The following is a 19,293-nucleotide window of genomic DNA, read 5'->3' on the forward strand; positions in this document are numbered from 1 at the left end:
CATCATAATTTTTTTCATTAAAGACTTACTTTGAAATATGTGACATTACAAAAGCAAAATATAAAAGCTGTGAACACAATTTCATGTTGAATTTAAAACACAACACTGTAGCATATTACACTCTAAAAAATGCTGGGTTATTTTAACTCAATTTTGGGTAAAATATGGACAAACCCAGCCATTGGGTTAAAAATGTAATTTAAAAATGTAACCCAATGGCTGGGTTTGTCCATATTTTACCCAAAATTGGGTTAAAACAACCCAACATTTTTTAGAAAGGGATAGTTCCCCAAAAAATTACAAGTTTCATCATCTTTTACTCACACTCAAGTTGTTCCTTGTAGAAGTTTCTTTCTTCTGTTGAATACAAAATAAGATATTTTAAAGAATGATGGTAACAAAACAGTTGATGGTAGGTAGCCCTTAACTTCCATAGTATTATTTTTCCTCCTAAGCCAATTACCCTCAGCTGTTCACTCTTAGAAGAAAAGGTTCTATATAGAACCTTAAAAGGTTCTATCAGCGCTACCCCTAAAGGTTCTATACTCTCTTTAAAAAAGGGTTCCTCTGGGTTCTATATAGAACCATACTTGGCCAATAGAACCTTTTACCAAAAAAAATGGTTCTATAGACCATTTCACAAGATGTAAACAACACTGGTCCAGAAGCACTTCCTGTTTCAGTTTGTAACTGTTTTCTTTATTACACATGTAAAGAAAACATCTTAAAGATGTTTGTTTAACTTTTTGATTCAGTTTTAAATGTTCTGTTGGTTGTGTTTTATCCCAGCTTTTATGTAGTGTTAAAAAACTGAAACAGGAAGTGCTTCTGGACCAGTGTTGTTTACATCTTGTGAAATGGTCTATATAGAACCATTTTGGAGTTCCAAAATAAGTGTCTTGGATAATCATCATTCTTTAAAATATCTTCTTTTGTGTTCAACATATGAAAGAAACTACAAGTTTGGAACAACTTGAGGGTGAGTAAATGATTTTTGGGTGAACTATCTATTAAAAAATCACTATTTCACATTCAGATTTTCAAGCAGACACAAACCCCGGTCCTACAGACCGGCAGAAGTACACTCATACTTGAATGAGGAGGGCACTTCTGTGCACTTGAGGGATCGAGAAGGAAAAACAGAACTAAAGTATAGTGTCAGAGAGATCTTGCTGAAGTTGCTCTCTGCTTAGAGGCTTTGGGATAAAAAACATCTATAGTGGATTGGATGAGGTGTTTCAATTGAGTTGAAAGTGAGATGGAGGAGGATTGGGTCTCTTAAACAGGCCTGACTTCAGTTTCAAGAGCACTATAGGTTTAAATGGACAGATTGGAGGTAAATGTCCACATTTAACCTTCGTAATGTAACATATTTTTTATTTTTTTTGCTGAAATGGAATATTGAATAAAAAAAATAAACAGTGAGCAACTTGATATTTTCAAATTCTGACATTATTTTTTTTTTTGGTTTTCAATTTTCTGTCTCAGTCATCAGGTCATATTTATGTTAGCTTCTGCCTTTTTGGGAGCCAAGACATTGATGTCTGAGACATGGATGCAAGTTCAACTTCAGCATCTCAACATTCAGTGGTAAATACATTATTTATCATTATTGTTGTAATAATGTCATTTAAATCATGTTAAAATTATGTTTAACCATGGAAGATTTGGAAGCTATTTGGCTGTTAGGTAAAATAATTTTGTCAGTGATGTCAGCCAAAAGATTACATTGGAATCAAATACATGATGAATCATGAATCATACCCCAGCATATAAAGGAAGAAAATGTGGTCAGTTTTGAATTCCTCTTGACTTTAAAGTGAGAACCAACAGATAGATTAAAGTGGGTGGGGAACTGGTCTCTCAGTTACATATGCCTGGAAATTTCCGTTGTGTAGGCCTCAATCTGCTCCAGGATGGGAGGGGTTTGCGTGTGTTATGGAGAAATAAAGAGCAGTGGTTTGGGACTGAAGTTGGGTTTTGAGAGTTGGCCATGAGCCAGCCTCAGCAGGAAGCCTGCTGGTTCACACGGACAAAAGCAGTAATGACTAGTTCCAAGGATGTCTGCGGTGGACATGACTGTCATCATCCATCCCAACCCCCTTCAAAAGTGTCTCTTTTTCTTCAAAGTCAATATCTGGCCCACTGTATACGTGACTTAAGTTTGTGACTTGTGAGAAAACACTCGAAATACCCAGAATTGTTAGTTCTGGTGGCTTTATGAAGTATGGAAACTAAATGTTATTAAATCATCAAAGAAAGTAATTTTGTTGTTTTTTTTTTGTTTGTTTTTTGAAAAAGGCAAAAAGGATATTTCTCAAGGAAAAAAGAGGTTGGCAGAGTTTTAAATTATACAACAGTAGCTATGTCAAATGTTGGTGGAACATGTTCATAGTTAATGTGATGAACTACACCTCTTACTCTGACTTCATACAAAAAAGTTAAAAGTAATTGCAAAAAAAGGTGAATGATGAAGTTGATTCTGAGGTTCTAGTTCAAGTTCACAGCACTTAATGTGTTTTTTGTTACTTTCTGCATTGCATTAAATGTAAGTGTCTAAATACGTTTTGCAAGTGTCTAAATATGTAAATGTTCTTGGTTTTGGTTCCATGAAGAAACTTTAGCATCAATGGAACCTTTCCATTGAACTTTTAGATCCTTAACATGTTCTTCACACCAAGAAACCATTAGTTATTTGAATAACTTTTCACTGAAATGTTCTTTGGGGATGCATTTGTAGGATCACTGTGTTCTTATACTTAAAAAGTTTCAGTGTTGTTGTCCATATAATGAAAGTCAATGGAATATAAATGTTATTCGGACCCCAACATTCTCCAAAATATGTCATTTTGTGTTTCGTATGAAAGAAAGTCATTGGTTTGGAATAACATGTGGGTGAGTAAATTATGGCAGAATTCTCATTTTTTTGGTAAACTAATACCAATAGAATAGAATAGAATAGAATAGAATAGAATAGTTTCTGGGGGAATTTTTTTCCACAACTTACAATGGCACATGTGCTCTGCATCTCATCTTAAAGGAGTAGTTCACTTTAAAAACAAAAATGCTGATAATTTACTCACCCCCATGTCATCCAAGATGTCCACGTCTTTCTTTCTTCAGTCGATAAGAAATTAAAGTTTCTGTTGAAAACATTCCAGGATTTTTCTCCATATAATGGACTTCAATGGGAACCAAACGGTTCAAGTTCCAAATGAGAGTTTCAGTGCAGCTTTAAAGGGCTTTAAACGACACCAGACGATGAATAAGGGTCTTATCTAGCGAAACGATTGGTCATTTAAAAAATAAATACACATTTTTTAATTTTATAAGCACAAATGCTCGCCTTGCTCTGTTCTGTGATGCGCGTTCGTGACTCTCCTGTTCAAACTCGTTCATCAAAATGAACAAATCTTTTTTCCGAGTCATTTTGATCATGAACAAAATGACTCGAGAATATATTTGTTCATTTGTTCACTTCATTGAAAAAATCCTGGAATGTTTTCATCAAACACCTTAATTTCTTTTCGAATGAAGAAAGAAAGACATGGACATCTTGGATGACATGGGGGTGAGTAAATTATCAGCAAAAGTTTTTTGGTTACACTTTATTTCGATAGTCACTTTAGACGTTCTACAATTATACAATTATAAGTAACTTTTCAACTACGTGTCAACTAACTCTCATTAGAGTATTAGTATATTATAGTAGACAGTCAGTAGACTGTTAGGTTATGGGTTAGGGTTTGGGTTAGGAGAATAAGTTTACTTGTAGTCGCCAAGTTACTCAGTCAGTTGAATGTCTTTTGGGGGACCAACAAAACAAAAAGTGTTAGCAGATATTAAGCTGACAGTCTACTAATACACTAATGACAGTAGTTGACGTAGTTGAAAAGTTACTTATAGTTAATGTCTAAAGTGGACTATCGAAATACAGTGTAACCTTTTTTTTTTAAATGAACTACTCCTTTAAGTTACAGGGATATTCCCCCTGTAGTCTTGCTCAAAAGCACAATGATGATAGTACAAAGATTGCCTTTACAACATACATTCACCAGTCCTGATCTTTATCCACATCAGCGACACATTAGAGAAACCAATGTTTGACAAAAGAGTATGGGCCTTTTAAAAGCTCAAGTAAACACTGGCATAGGTCAGAGGAAGCTTTTCTGACCTGAATTATGCTTGCTGGTCTGTGAATGGTCTGGAGCCTAAGAATCAGATGACCACAAAATGAAGATCTTCTCTAAAAGTATATAGGAATTGCTACTGTATCACTCGCATACAAGGTTAGTTCTTTTATTTCACTACAAATTGTATTGTTCTTCTTTACTAATTAAACCTGCTTTGATCCTTGTTAACACTTTGTGTTTACCAAAGAGGGAATGACCCAACGGTTAAACTGAATGTTTTAATTAAACTGAGATGATCTTTATTTGATGAAGTCTGTGCTTGAGGGGAACTACAGCTCGCCCACATAGTGTTATGAAAGTCTATCAGATGCCATCGCTACCTACTCATAGTACGGCTTTATTTATTTTTATATGTGTGTGTTTCTATAGTGACAGTGCCGGTAGCACTCAAAAACAGGAGAACCCCCTCATGCATTGAGAGGTTGACATGATGCTGTTTTCACACTTTCAGCAGCATAAATTCAATTATTAGGAGGACTTCACAAACAGAGGATTCATTTAATTTGACATTCATTATGCAAAAGGAATATCTGATTTTTTACTTTACTTTTAAGGTGCAAGGCAACTCTTTAATATGAACAGTTGGCAATTAGATGCCTGAGTTTAATTCTTTCGAAAGACCGCAGCTTTAGAAAATGACCACAAATGGTTTAAATGTAACCACATTTTTTTTAAATCAAGCTTAGTCCAACAGGCGATCCATTACTAAACAAAAAAAAGATTGATTTGTATTTTGTACACAAAGCCTGATTAAATCCATGTTTGAAAATTCTGAATTCATTTCCCTTATATAGTAGTTCCTGTTTTTAAAACACCTGCCAGCTAGCTCGGTATCAGCTGTCGAAAAGACAAGAACGACTTCGACATTCTGCTGTAAATATTGTTGGTTTAACTTAAAAAATGAAGTAACCTGGCTGCCTTAAAAATTTAAGTTCATTGAAATTGAATAATTGAGTTAATTCAATGAAGGTGATTGATTTAATCATCAGAAATTTAAAATATTATGTGATCTTTAAGTTGTTTTGACAAAAGAAATAATGTTGTGATTACAAATCTTGAATATATATATATATATATATATATATTTTTTTTTTTTTTTTTTTTTGCAGTGTATAAAGTATAGGCCTATACATTTAAAATGGGTTGTTTGGAGTCCTTGACAGCAGTGAGTCACTATTGGGTGCTGTTCAGGAAACAATCCATGCAAAAATACATATTGTGCGAATATGTGCATTGATTTATAATATATTTGATCCATATTAGCTTATAGGCTTATACTTTGATTAACCATATAGCAGTTTCTATAGTTAGCCATATAAAAGGCCATATTCACACAACAGGTGATCTACTATGATGTATCAAAGTATGTCAACAGTCATCTAATTGTACTTAGGCTACACATTAAGAAAATTGAAATAAGCAGAGATATCAGTTTTATATTCTTTCTTATATAAGAAAGACCTGGTCCCATGTATTACATAATTATTCTGAAACAATTATGATAGTCTTAACTATAATGTTTCCTAACTTTCCTCTTTTGAATTTTAAAAATGATCTAGAGCATGCTCTAAATAATTATGTAGGCTAATATTAATCTATCCACGCAGCTCAAACATTACTGCAATTACAACGCAACTACATCACATCATAAATATTCTATTAATGACTAGGGATGGCACTAAAGCAACAGATTCACATTTCCCGAGTGGGTGTTAAATTGAAACATCTCTCGCGTGGAGCACCGAAGGGAAAGGTGTGTGTAGGTCACCTGTCATCACTGGCTTATACAGCACTGCGGGAAATTTACATAATCATATCTAGTAGTGACTCTCACAGGCATTGTTTATATAGTGCGTCCCCGTCCCCAAAATCAAAACATATGCTTTGTGAAAAGCGCTGTCGTTTGCGTTTATTAGGGCCCAAGCCCTGAAAGGGCGAAGGCCCTATTGTTTTCCTTGGGATTATTTTTCTTTACTATTATTATTATTATTATAATAATTATTATTTTACTACCTTTTGGGCACTTTTGGGGCCCTTAACGTGCTCGAAAACTCTTGAAACTTTGCACACGGGTCAGAACCCGCGGCCATCAGAGCCGGGCTGAAGATGGTACCCGGGCGTGGCAGGGCAGCTCGTCAGCGCCCCCTGGAACGGGGTCCGAACACTTGGTCCATAACTCAAACACGCTTGTATGTAATAATATGAAACTCGGTACACACGTTGATCTCATCGTTTCATCTATACCTCGCGCTCTTACTTTTTACCCCAGCCCAACAGGAATTTGGCTATTGAGGTTTGTTTGTAAAACGCTCGCAATGGAATGTCAAATACTCCTCCTAGAGCTTTGATCCACATTCGACGAAACTCGGTCAGCGTGAAGTCAAGACATTGAGGATGAAAGTTTGCGAGGGGATTTTTTATATCTCGAACGGTTTGTCCGTGGCGAGGAAACGAAATCATGGCGAGAAACGTGAAACAGGAAGTGTGTTATAACTTCAGCATACATGAACTGATCTTGATGAAACTTCAGCAGTGTGTTCGCTGTAAGAGGACGATCACATGGATGTGACTATTGTGAGTCAAAGTTATAGCGCCACCAACTGGCAGCAGGAAGTGTGTCACTTTCAAAATGCTTTGATATCACCCTTTTATTTTTACCCGATTTGCTTCAAACTTCATATGTATAATGTAAACATACGGCAGATGTAGACCTGTGAATGGATTCTTGATATCTTTGAAACTGTTGCCGTGGCGACGCATCAAACTTTACCCTTCTTTTAGGATGCTTTTAGGATGCTTTTGAGACCCTTAGCATGCTTCAAATTGCATGAAACTCGACAGACACATCACATTTATTAGCCAGTAGACATGTGCAAAGTTGCAGAAACGGGCGTGGTGAGGGCTCAGTAGCGCCACCTTTTGACAAAAGTGGGGTGGTTAGTTTTAACTAGAGTTACAAAAATTGGTATGTATATTGTACTCCTCGAGCCGGACAACTTTTTAATTGACACTTATTAGCTAGGACCCACAGAAACTCAGATATTTTTGTTTGAATATGGCCACTCTGAGCCTTTGGCTGGCTGGCTGGCTGTCTGTGTGTGTGTGTGTGTGTGCAGGGGGAGGGGGCTTAACCATTTCACTGCTGTGTGTATGACCTGCATAAAGAAAATACATTTCTCAAGCCTGGTATTTTTTAAATAAGTTTTTATTTTTATTTTTTATAAGTAAAGGCATATAACTAGTTTAATTGTAGTGAATTGACAATAGTTTTATATAATTAGTTTATTAATCAGATTAACTTGGTCAATAAACTTGGTCTGAAAATTTGGTCCATAAATTAAACACACTTGCATGTAATAATATGAAACTTGGTACACATATAGATCTCATCGTTTCATATATACTTCACACTCTTACTTTTTACCCCAGCCCAACAGGAAGTTGGCTATTTAGGGTTGTGTTTAAAACACATGCAATGTAATTTAAATTATTGCTCCTAGAGCACTGAACCAAATTCGACGAAACTCGATCAGCGTGAAGTCAAGACATTAAGGATGAAAAAGTGCCACGGGATTTTTGATATCTCGAACGGTTTGGCCGTGGCGAGGAAACGAAATTATGGCGAGAAACATGGAACAGGATGTGTGTTATAACTTCAGCATACATTAACTGATCTTGATGAAACTTCAGCAGTGTTTTCGCTGTAAGAGACCGATCACATGGATGTGACTATTGTGAGTCAAAGTTATAGCGCCACCAACTGGCAGCAGGAAGTGTGTCACTTTCAAAATGCCGTGGCAACGAAACAAACTTTAACATTATTTTTTGATGCTTTTGGGACTCTTAGCTTGCTTGAAATTGCTTGAAACTCAACAGATACATCACATTTATTAGCCAATAGACATGTGCAACTATGGCAAAAGATTAAAGTAATGTCAAAAAAAGTAAACACTAAAAGCCTCATATCTTCTAAAAATGTAATTATACATCATTTGTTTCTAAATTAAATTATACAAATATTATAACTTGGTCTTGCTCAATCTGAGCCTGCTGTCTTTGCCTGTCTGTGTATGTGTGTGTGTTTGTAGGGGGAGGGGTATTAACCATTTCACCAATAGTGTATGGCCTGCATAAAAAATAAATGCCTTAAGCCTGGTATTTTTTTAAATAAGTTTTTTTATTTTTTTATAAGTAAAGGCATATAACCAGTTTAATTGTAGTGCATTAATAGTTTTATATAATTAGTTTATTAATTAAATTAACTTGGTCCATAAACTTGATCTGAAAATTTGGTCCATAAATCAAACACACTTGCATGTAATAATATGACTTGAGTGTTAATCACATCATGTTTTCAGTTTGAATATAAAATATATAAATTATGTAAAAAAAAATAAAGTTGATCCAGCTGGAGCGCAGGCTGAGAATAGCGCTGTCATGACTGGATCAGAGATCATCAGTCATGCCCTCTCATACCTTACGCGCACACCACGCCCACTTACATCAGATCACATCAACATGTCAGCCGGAGGGATAACGAGGGTCGTCGTCGCTTTTGGATTCAAGAATTTCTTACAACAAGATGGCAAAAGAACAGCGCTTTGCAAGACATGCAACGTTAAGATCGACAGTCAGATGACAACCTCCAATTTCGTCCGTCATTTGAAGAGCCATATTCTGCCCAGTAAGTGCTTGTCAATTTGTTAATGTTATCTGGTTAGCTCGTTCGTAGTTAGCTAGCTAATGTAAGTTAAAGGAGAACTCCGGCGCAAAATTACACATTGTTACCTAGTCAACCGTTATCTGAGATTTGTTTTCATGACTGCCGAATGTAAATAGTTTTATCTATAAAAACAGTTTAGCCTATAAGTGACGTCCGACATTCTGCATATTGTGTTATTTTGTTAAGCCCCACTAAAGGCATAAAAAACTGTAAAGCACAATCAAGTTTTCACACTATATTCCAAGACTTCTAAAGTCATTCAATAGCTTAATGTGTGGTAAAATTAATATTTTAGTCTCTAAGTTAAAGTTAACGGAAAGTCATCTCGCCTCAGTCATTCTCCATGCATCAGCATTAGCGCGTCGCGTTCGGTTGCGACAGTAACACGACGACACTCTCTTCAAGATCAATGTTCCCAATATTATACTTTCTTTGTAGATAAGGCATAAAGGTCTATGATTTGCATAAAATGACTATCTTGCTGGAGTGGAGTTTATTGCCCTTTAGAATACACTAAGCATTAGTGCTGCACGATTAATTATATCGCAGTCGTAATAGCGATCTCAAACCTATGCAATTATATAACGCAAAATGCCGCGATTTTAAATGAAATAAACAAAGTAGGGCTATTAGCGCAGCATCTCTTCTTTTTTGTCATCCTTTGACTAGTGTTACAAGATCCCCCTCTTATTGGTTCAAATGCCTTTTCGCATTTTGCACGACAAGAAGTGAAAAGCTGCCTGTGAGTGCCCTAGATTAGAATAGATGAGACTCGCATAATGCGCATGCACTGACCGTGTGCCAGCCCAGAATAAACAGTTCTCTTTCGAGCTTGAACGAACAATAGCACACACAATTATGCCAAAATGTGAGAGTTGTGAGTTGTGCTATGAGGCGCGTGTGAGATCCGCGTCTCGGCAACGGGTGCTCTTAAAGGGCCAGCAGCGAATAAAGCGTTCTTTCAGTAAAGTTAAAAGAACAAAGGGAAATTAGAAAATTACTCACTGATCTTGAGTAAAGAACTTTTGTAGCTTTAATAAGGATTATTATATATATAATTTATGATTCAGGCAGCGCAGACTGTTTGATAACTTTATTCAATTTCTGTACCTGTTAAGACAGGAAGGGCACAGGTAAATATGTTTTTTATTATGGGTTTATGTGGGGATTGTTTGAAGTTCACTTAATTTAAAAGCTGTTATATATTTTTTTTAAGCCTAATAATTTTTTAAAAAGTTGATGGCTTTCAATTGATGGAATCACTGTAATGTTGGTTTGGTTGATGGTTTATTGATCATTATAGGTGTTATCAATCATTTATTGTTGTTGTTGTTTTTAGTTTGAGTTGAGAAATAAACATTAATCTGTGTGTGCATTTTACTTTAGAACCAAGCAAGTTGGACTCATGAAACCATTTTATTATATCGGAGTCGCAAATCGCAATTGCAATATTGGCTCAATAATGGCAATATGACATTTTCCCAAATCGTGCAGCCCTACTAAGCATAGATTATAGATACCATCCCTTCGCTATGTTCTTTTCAATGTGAAGCGTTGCGTGCTGTGACTTGGTGTTGCTTCAAGTGCATCGTTCTGCACACGGGATGCGCATGATTGCTTATAATACTTTGGGGAGACAAGGGGGCGTGGCCTAAGGGAATATCACTCGTGATGTTAAGTGATGTTACCCCGCCATCGCTGATACAACCTTTAGCAGTCATGTTTTTGCTTCTTGAGAGAGAGAGAAAGTGTGTGTGTGTGAGCAGTGGCGGTTCTAGGCGGGGGCCTGGGGGGGCCAGTGCCCCTGCGACAACAAGCTTGGACCCCCTTGTGGCCCCCCTAAATGTGGAGTCAGTGTGAAATATTTTTTTTATAGTGTGTCACGCATTGAGCATGACAGTCACTCGTTTCAGTCTTTTGTCTCACACTCCCGTCACACATTGTATTTCTCATGCGGAAAAACTTAATAATATATTTAATATACGCAATTTCTCTGGCCGCGCCGCTCTCACGTGAGAATCAAGCGCGTCTCGCCTGGAGTTCAGCAGTCGACCCTGCTACGCATCAGCCAATCAAAAAAAGAGAAGTGCTACTTAATAGCCAATCAGAAAAGGGCACTATTGTATCTGGGTAAAATTTAACGCAACAACCAATGAAAAAAAGCATATCCTGGAATTGTTCATATGATTCTGTTACAACATCTTCCGAAAGTTTCTTCACCCGTCCCACAGATGAAACTAATCACTGGAGCTCCGAACATCACTTGGAGCACGGAGTAAGTCATGATCTCCTGTTTTAATGTTACAACAAATTCACAACTTGTTTGACAAAAACTATGACAACTTGACTGATGTAAGATGAATCTTTCCCGTAGCGTAAGCTAGCTTACGCAATGCTCGTTCCCTCATCTAGAGAGAACCGAGGTTACGTTAGGTAATCGATTCGTTTCCCATTTAATTAGTATCAGTCTGTAACTTAGACAACAGTTTTACAGCCTGTTCACTGACAACACCTGCTCAGAACAAGTAGTCTAGGCCTAGTCATCTTATTACACGAATCACGATGACTGACATATTGTCACATTATAAACATCTCTCTCTCCAAATAGGCTTAATAATTTTATTAGCACTAGATAAATTAAAGTGTATTGCATAGTCGATATTATAGGTCACTTTTAAAATCATGTCATATTTTATAATTATATCCTGGCCAAGGATGCATTAATTATTGCTTCTGTCTTTCAAAGATGTCAGGAAAAAAACAATTATAAAAAAGCTCATTCACCCTGAGAGGAAAGCCCCCTAAAAAGGCCAGTTTAGAGGATAATTTGCTGATCTTTTTGCAAAAAAAAAAAAAAAAAACCCACAAAAATCGTAGATTAATTTGTAAAAATTATATATATATATATATATATATATACATACTGTATATTCAATGTAAAAAAATAAAATGGAAATTCAAATACAGACTGATATATGTAATGCAAATGTAAAAATATAATGCAAATGCAAATTGTTGGATAATTATAAACATGGTATTTTGCTTATTTATGCATTCAGTGCAGTGCAGAAAATGATAAGGTCTAAATGTAACTGGCCCCTCTAACAGTACAACTGGCCCCAGCTTGGCCCCCCCAGTTGAAATGGTCTAGAACCGCCACTGTGTGTGTGTGTGTGAGAGAGAGAGAGAGAGAGAGAGAGAGAGAGAGAGAGAGGAGAAATGTAACAAAGTTTAATATTGTTTGTAAACTGTGTTTGAGAGAGAGGAAGGTGTTCAGAGAGTCTGTAGGATGTTAAGCTGTTATTTGTTTTATGGACTCAATGTTGAAAATTTAAAACATTTCAAACACACTGTTGGCAGAAGTGAAAAATAAATAATTTTATGAAGTTACAATTTAGTTTGATTCCATGGTGTATTTTACTGAACATGAGTATTTACAATGCAAATTATTGTAATTTACTGACAAATACTTATCTTGTCTTTTCATTTTATTAAGATCAGATTCTGCATGTAAAATTAAAATAATAAGGTGACTTGACTTGCACTTGACTTAACCTACTACAAGACTTGACTTGACTTGACATAGCCTGTGACTTGACTTGACTTGCCCCCCCCCCCAAAAAAATACTTGGGACTTACTTGAGACTTGACGGTTAAGACTTGAGACTTACTTGAGACTTGCGTGACCTGCGCCCATCTCTGCTCTAAGTTTTAAGACAGTTCAAATGGAAGTTGGGAATTATGTGTTGTTTGAATAAATCTCCTAGGAGAAATACATCAAATTACAACGCATGTGTTTACCAATCACCACCATACTCGGTGTGCATGAAGTCAAGACATTGAGGATGCTCAATTCCGGACGGATTTTTGATATCTCGAACGGTTTGGCCGTGGCGAGGAAAATAATTTTATGACTAAAAAAGGACACATAAAATGTGTTAACTTTGCTCGTTTTACCTACAGTTACAAAACATGCCACGTATATTGTTCTTGTCAAGCCGATCAACTTTCTAATTAACAGTAAGAAGCTCAGACCAAAAGAAAGTCAGATATTGCAGTTTGGATGTGTATCTTGTCTCTATCAGTGTCTGTATGGGGAAGAGGGAGGGGGGGGGGGGGGGTTGCTGGTGTCTGCGTTTATGTGTGTGTGTGTGTGGCTGACTGTAGATTTTTTCTGCAAGTCCTTATCTTTTTGCATAACAATTTTGTATTTTTTTAAATGACAAAATATGCATATAACCCTAATCTTTTAAATGTATAGTTTGCTTTAAATAAAAGTAAGATAAATTGGTAAACTACAAATTGGTAATTGAAGCTGAATGAATTTAAAATTAATGTGCTATATTTCAATACATTTGCTTTCCTTAATATTGTAAAACACTAACCTCATTTATATGTGTGTGTGTGTGTGTGTTTGTATGTATATATATTTTGCAAAGCCCTCACTGATGCAAGCTCTTCTGCACACTTCTCTTCGACAGTCAATGCGGAGGTTAAGTTTTTGCACGTCGTGCAGAATAACCCTCTTTATATATATATATATATATATATATATATATATATATATACTTAAAAAAGCGGGGGTTAAGTTTTTGCACGTCGTGCAGAATAACACTAAAGGCACCATATATATACTTAAAAGTGGGGTTGTTAGTTTTATCTACAGTTACAAAAATCGGTATATACATTGTACTCCTCAAGCCGTACAACTTTCTAATACATAGTCATTAGCTCAGACCAAGAGGAAGTCAGATATTTTGGTCTGAATATGGTGAGCCTCTCTCTGAGCCTACGTCCCTGTATGGCAAGCCCTTTTAACATTTAAAAGCTAAGTTTGCCTGTCCGGAATTAACATTGTAGATATCAACAAAGTCTTTCTGTCTAGTCGTTACACTTTGGATAGTTTGTATTATCATTTAAGATATCTGTAACATAATTGTGACTAGTCGAAATGACAGAGTATGGCAAGCCGTTTTAACATTTAATCATGAAAGGGCCAAAGCCTTCGGCACCGCCACCCGGGTGCCTTTAGGTAACTAAAGGAACCGGGGTTGCGGTGCCTCCGGCTTGGGCCCGCCATCGCTGCTCGCAGCTATATTTTATTTATTTATTTATTTATTATTTTACAGCATTATGATTTCTCTTGGAAACAGGGGACGAAAACAGCAGAATGGCTACGCAGAACCCCGATGGGAGGTGTCGAGGGGCCGTCTTTGATCTTTAAATACCCTCTAACATTAAAACCACACTCCATCGCTTTGATTTCTTTTGTCGCTGCCAAGGCGCGACTGCAACATTCAGACGTTCCCTAAGCGTGCCACATCGCCTTTTCTTTTTTCCGCTCTACCATCTGTCCCTTTCTTCCATTTCACGCAGAATCAACGGACATTCGCCCTTCAGATGTGTGCAGCCGTATCCCCCCTCTCTCCTCCCGCTGCAGTCCCTTTCTTATCCCATGCCTCTCCCTCTCTCACTCGGATTCGCACGATGCAGACGCTCCCTAGCGCCGACTGTTTCCCCCCTCCCCCACCCGCAAAGCTCCTGTTTCACTCAAAGATGGCGTCAGCTCTGGAGCCACTGCTCTCTGGCTGCATTTTTCGGGCTTGTTGTTGTCTGTGTTTCGAGCGCTTTCTGGCACCTTCTCCTCGGCCATTCGAGCCGGAATTCTGGTAAGTAGCTCACAATTACACGCACCGTTCAGAATGCTCTCGGCTCTTGAGCCCGAACTGGACTCGTGGTTCTGCCTTTCAGGGAAGGAGCGGGAGAAGGTAGAGGGAACGGGGGGTACGCGGAGATGAAGGGGGAGGGTGGGGGGAGCTAGCCGAGGCCTAACTACTTCCCTCACGGGCCTCGTCTCCTCCGCTACCACCGCCACCGCAGGCTCTCCGGTTGGGTAGGGAGGGTAGGTTACAGTAAGCGGGGAAGGAAGTGGCGGATAAAATGGTGGAGGAAGCGCGGAGGAGCAGTCGAACATCTCGCGTGAGGATTTTTTTTTTGTCATGCGCTTATCCGAGGCAGAGATTGAGGCCGCGCGCGGCCGTGTCAAACGTTGGCGCGAGGGAAGGAAGGAAGGAATCTTGGCGTCCCTTTTTTGTAACGGCTGAGGCGCGCTAACCGCGGTAGCCACTGGTTACGGGCATTGTGTTTTCAGCTAGGCCGCGATGTTTCTGAACGGAATATGAGGTTGGAAAGGTCTATAAAAACGTCATTTTTCAGATTGTTATGGTGTGAAATCTCAGGCGCGGAGAGGAATGGAGGAAACATTGTCCTTATTCTAAGCTGCACGTTGCTTGTGTTTTGGAGCTAACAACATCCGCTCAGTGCACTGGCTTCCTTACTTCAAAGTTTACATCGTTTGGAATGGGAAAATATGCCTTAATAGTCTTTAGTAAAGTATATTTACTTGTGTTTAGCCACTATCAAACTGCAGTTTGTAATATTGTTTACATTTTTTCAGCGTTCAAGAACCGTTTCTGTTTTGTTTACTATTAGCCATGTGTTGACATTTATTACGTGCTTTCATTTCTGCTGCAGTTTGACATGTGATTAGCACCTCATTACAGATGATTTCTGACTGACCATCTGTCCTAGATGTTGTGAAGTTGCTCAACGTCAGTTTGAAGTTATAATAATAGGCATTGCATTTCACGATTTACATTTTGTTCATAAAAGAACAGTGGTTTTCTTTCAGTCATGTAAAGGATGTTTCAGGGACTCTGGTTGTAAGACATATGTTTTAATATAACCCTTGTCACTGATCTGCTGTCATTGAAAATAGTGTATTTTTAACAGTTCTCTATTGTAAGTTGTTTTGTTTGTGTTCAGATTATTGGGTTACGCTTTATATTAGGGTGTCATTGTTACAGTGTAAGTAATATTTTGATGTACTAGTAGTAGAGTTTCAATTTTGTTGGGGTTAGCTGCTTGTAATTATGCCTGATTTACACGTGTGTAGCAGGGATGTAAAATAAAGTGCTATATTGTTTTTTGATAATATTGGCTAAAACTTGTTTAAACCAAAGCTTAACTTGGTTTAAACATGTGTTTTTAACTACTATGTGCTATAACATTTCAATTAACCATATGATACAATGCACTTATTGTGTACATAGATGTTTTTATGTTATACTTGTATTTAAAATGACCTGTAGGAGTGCCTGCAATTACAAAATTGCACTGTGGACCCACCCTTAGAACTAAATTAACCTTACTACCTTTCAGTAGCCTTAACATTATCCCACCTCAATAGAAGCAAAAGTGTTTTGCAATAACACACAAATACAATAAGTACATTGTACAAGTTCATGGTACTCATAATATAAAGCGTGACCCAAACATTTCTGAAGTGTGGTGTGGAGTTAATTTACTGTCGTTGTGCATGTAATGCATTTAGATATTTTCCCCTTTAGTGAGGCTGTGTGTTTCTGTAAAACTGTTTCTGTTTTCGGCCATTTTTATGTGCAGGATGATTAATATTGATGAGTGTTCAATAATTTTCCTGGTTGCAATGTGTTTTTTGTGCTTTTCAGATGCTAATCCTTTTCATGTTTTGTTTTTTGTGTGTGTCTGCAGGTTACAGGAGTTTCTGAAGAATACCCAGTAGGAAGATGGTCAGCCTACGTCGCTTCCTGGAGTGAGAGCTCTGTTCAGGACCGCTTGTTCCAAAAGCGCTAGGAGGATCAACAAGGAAGGAAGGAACGAACTGCTGGACAGTATTTTCACACTTGCGTTTCCCCAACGTAAGAAACCGAAACTCACCGAAAGTGCTGTGACAATTCTTAACAAAGATGCTCCATCTAAACGGATAACAATAACCGTCAGAATCGAGGATTCTACTTTACGGACTGCTTTTGAGACGGGCAAATAAGACGACACCCAAGGCTCTTGCAACTTTTTCTCCTGGAGTAGCTGTTGCATACCTCACCTCTTTGCTTTGGTGTGGCAGCCCTTCAGGAGGAAGGGTCACTGGGTTAGGGGAATCTTTTCGAGGTTGGGGGGGGGGGATTTAGGGAGCCTATGCTATGGTGATCGGCTCCCTCACTAACAGCTCCTGCTCAGGCACAGAGAGAATTACTACACCTCCCCGGGACAAAGGATAGCCTCCTGGAAGAAGAGAGAGGAGGAGGAGGACAACGACGTTGAGGCAGCGCCAGGGCCGAGGCCGCTGGGTGCTCCCTAGCGGTTGTGAGAGTGTGTTGGGCTTTGGCCCAGCCGTATTACAGCAGCCATGGTGAAGCTGGCAAACCCGTTATACACCACCTGGATCTTGGAAGCCATCAAGAAGGTGAAAAAGCAAAAACAGCGACCGTCCGAAGAACGCATCTGCAATGCTGTGTCAATGTCCCATGGGCTTGACCGCAAGACGGTTCTGGAGCACCTTGAGCTCAGTGTTAAAGATGGCTCCATACTCAAGGTGTCCAACAAGGGGCTCAACTCATACAAGGACCCCGATAACCCTGGACGTTTATCGCTCCCGAAACCCAGGGTGGCAGGAGGTGGAGGCAGTTCCAGCACCTCCAGCTCCAGCAAAAAACCAGGCTTGGACTGGAACAAACTCATCAAGCGCTCTCTGGAGGGGCTTCATGAACCTGGTGGATCATCCCTAAAGAGCATCGAACGCTTTCTGAAGTGCCAGGCAGATGTTGCAGGTTATCTGTCTGGCAGTGGCTCTATGGGGCCAGGCATTTTCCACCAGCAGCTCCGCCTTGCTCTGAAGCGGGCCGCGGCTCACGGGCGGGTGGTAAAACAAGGTCCGCTCTTCCGGTTGGTAAGCAGGAGTTCTCATAATGACGGGACGGGCTGTGTGTCTCTGGATTCTCTGCCTCCGGTGCGTCTGCTGCCCCACGAACAAGATCGGGTGAGCTGAAGTTTTTTTTTGAATGTTTTGAAGTTTTCTCTGTGTGTGTTGAGCAAAGCAAACTTTGTTTCCTTTTCTGATGACCTTTATTTACATATTTCACTTCTGTTTCAAAAACCGTCTCTCAGCTGTGACATGATATGAGTTGGCAAATGGATTTCTTACAATTTATAAAATTTCCAGAAATAATTGAGCATGTTAAAGGCATCCTCATAAAGTGAATGTTACATTTCTGACATTTTCCATAGAGTGCAACATTCGGGTTTTAAAACTGATTTTTAACAACTTATAATTCTTTAAATACAGACAGTTGTGAGTAACAAGGTTGTTAATCAGTGTTATATGCTTTTGTTGAAGCGGTCTGTTATATAATCGAGTTTAACAGCGGTATTCGTTATGAAAACTAGGCTACATTAATCGCGAAGCTATAAGAAAATTCCACCAATCAGAGAGTCACAGCAAGCAAATCACACAAAAAAATGAGAGCCCTGAAAGGACAAGTTGGGTATTTTATTATTTAAGCCCTTTTTTAAGATTGTTTCTGATGAAATAGAATGGTTAAGATGGTTTTTTAGACAGATGCTGCAGTCCCGAGAATTTTCAGTTTATGTGGTAGCACCCCCCATCTTCACAATGGTAGAATAGGTACACAGGAACAATCCTTCATAAAACGCATAAAACTTTAGTTTACAAAGATGTGAAACTCACCACTCGGTAACACAAAAATTGCTGCAAAAGGTGCTTTCCAACAGGTGTTTTATCATTCGGTGTAAAACAGTAGACCTATTTTTCCGAACACCTCACACCCATACATTCTTCCGTTGAGAGCTTGAATAATAGACACTCCAGCCCAGTTGGTGGCGATAATGCACCTTTGCCAATTGCAAGCGTATGCAATTGTATAGTGTAGCCTACGATACCGCGACTGCATAAGACTACAGAAAGAATACAAACAACCCCATTTCCGTTTCCGGTGGCGTAGTAATACCGTTCATCACAGAACATACAATACAAGTCAATGGAGTTGTACAAAAACTACGATAAAACCTGTTGGAAAGCATCTTTTGCAGCGATTTTGTGTGAGCATATCAGTGAACGTCCAGACCACTCGGTGAGTTTCATGTGTTACGGGAAGAGCGTATCCAAAACGTAGTTACATCTTTATGACTGTACCTTTGCTTGTGCATTCGCAGCCTTTTGTTTTGTGCAATGTAAGTTGTATTATTGTTTATTTTGTGTATATATCTGACTTAACTCATATAGGATGTGTTTGAAGAAATAACTTCAAACTAAGAAATAACGTGGTAGTAAAGTGCTCCGGTGATCATCTTTAGCCTTAGCGCATGCAGCTCAAACAGCAATGGATGACAAACTATGATTGGGACATTGCCGTGTTTCAGTGCGTTGTCACGGAAATAGCCATTCACAACAGAAGGAGTTACACATTCTGACTAGCACGTATTTTAGTTCAAGTTCACTTGTACTTTTGTCATTTTTTGCTGATATAAGTTGTAATATTA

The 19,293-nt window shown here is 38.4% G+C and overlaps 1 protein-coding gene across 3 annotated transcripts in view; it reads left to right on the forward strand.

The window, feature by feature from the left end:
• The first annotated feature begins 14,426 nt into the window (after window positions 1-14,426).
• Window positions 14,427-19,293, forward strand: part of kat6a (K(lysine) acetyltransferase 6A) — a 42,660-nt gene continuing 37,793 nt past the window's right edge. For 2 of the 3 annotated variants that reach the window (XM_089130545.1, XM_089130547.1), the window contains exons 1-2: window positions 14,427-14,585; window positions 16,489-17,773. In XM_089130545.1, the coding sequence (XP_088986671.1) occupies window positions 17,144-17,773 (630 nt within the window). In that variant the 5' untranslated portion in view covers window positions 14,427-14,585; window positions 16,489-17,143. Of the gene's footprint in view, window positions 14,586-14,757; window positions 14,896-16,488; window positions 17,774-19,293 lie in introns of those variants that run through there. The other variant, XM_089130546.1, reaches the window with a different exon arrangement.

The sequence above is a fragment of the Pimephales promelas genome, chromosome 4 (assembly GCF_988280905.1).
Source record: "Pimephales promelas chromosome 4, fPimPro1.hap1.1, whole genome shotgun sequence".
In the NCBI taxonomy this organism is placed as follows: Eukaryota; Metazoa; Chordata; class Actinopteri; order Cypriniformes; family Leuciscidae; genus Pimephales; species Pimephales promelas.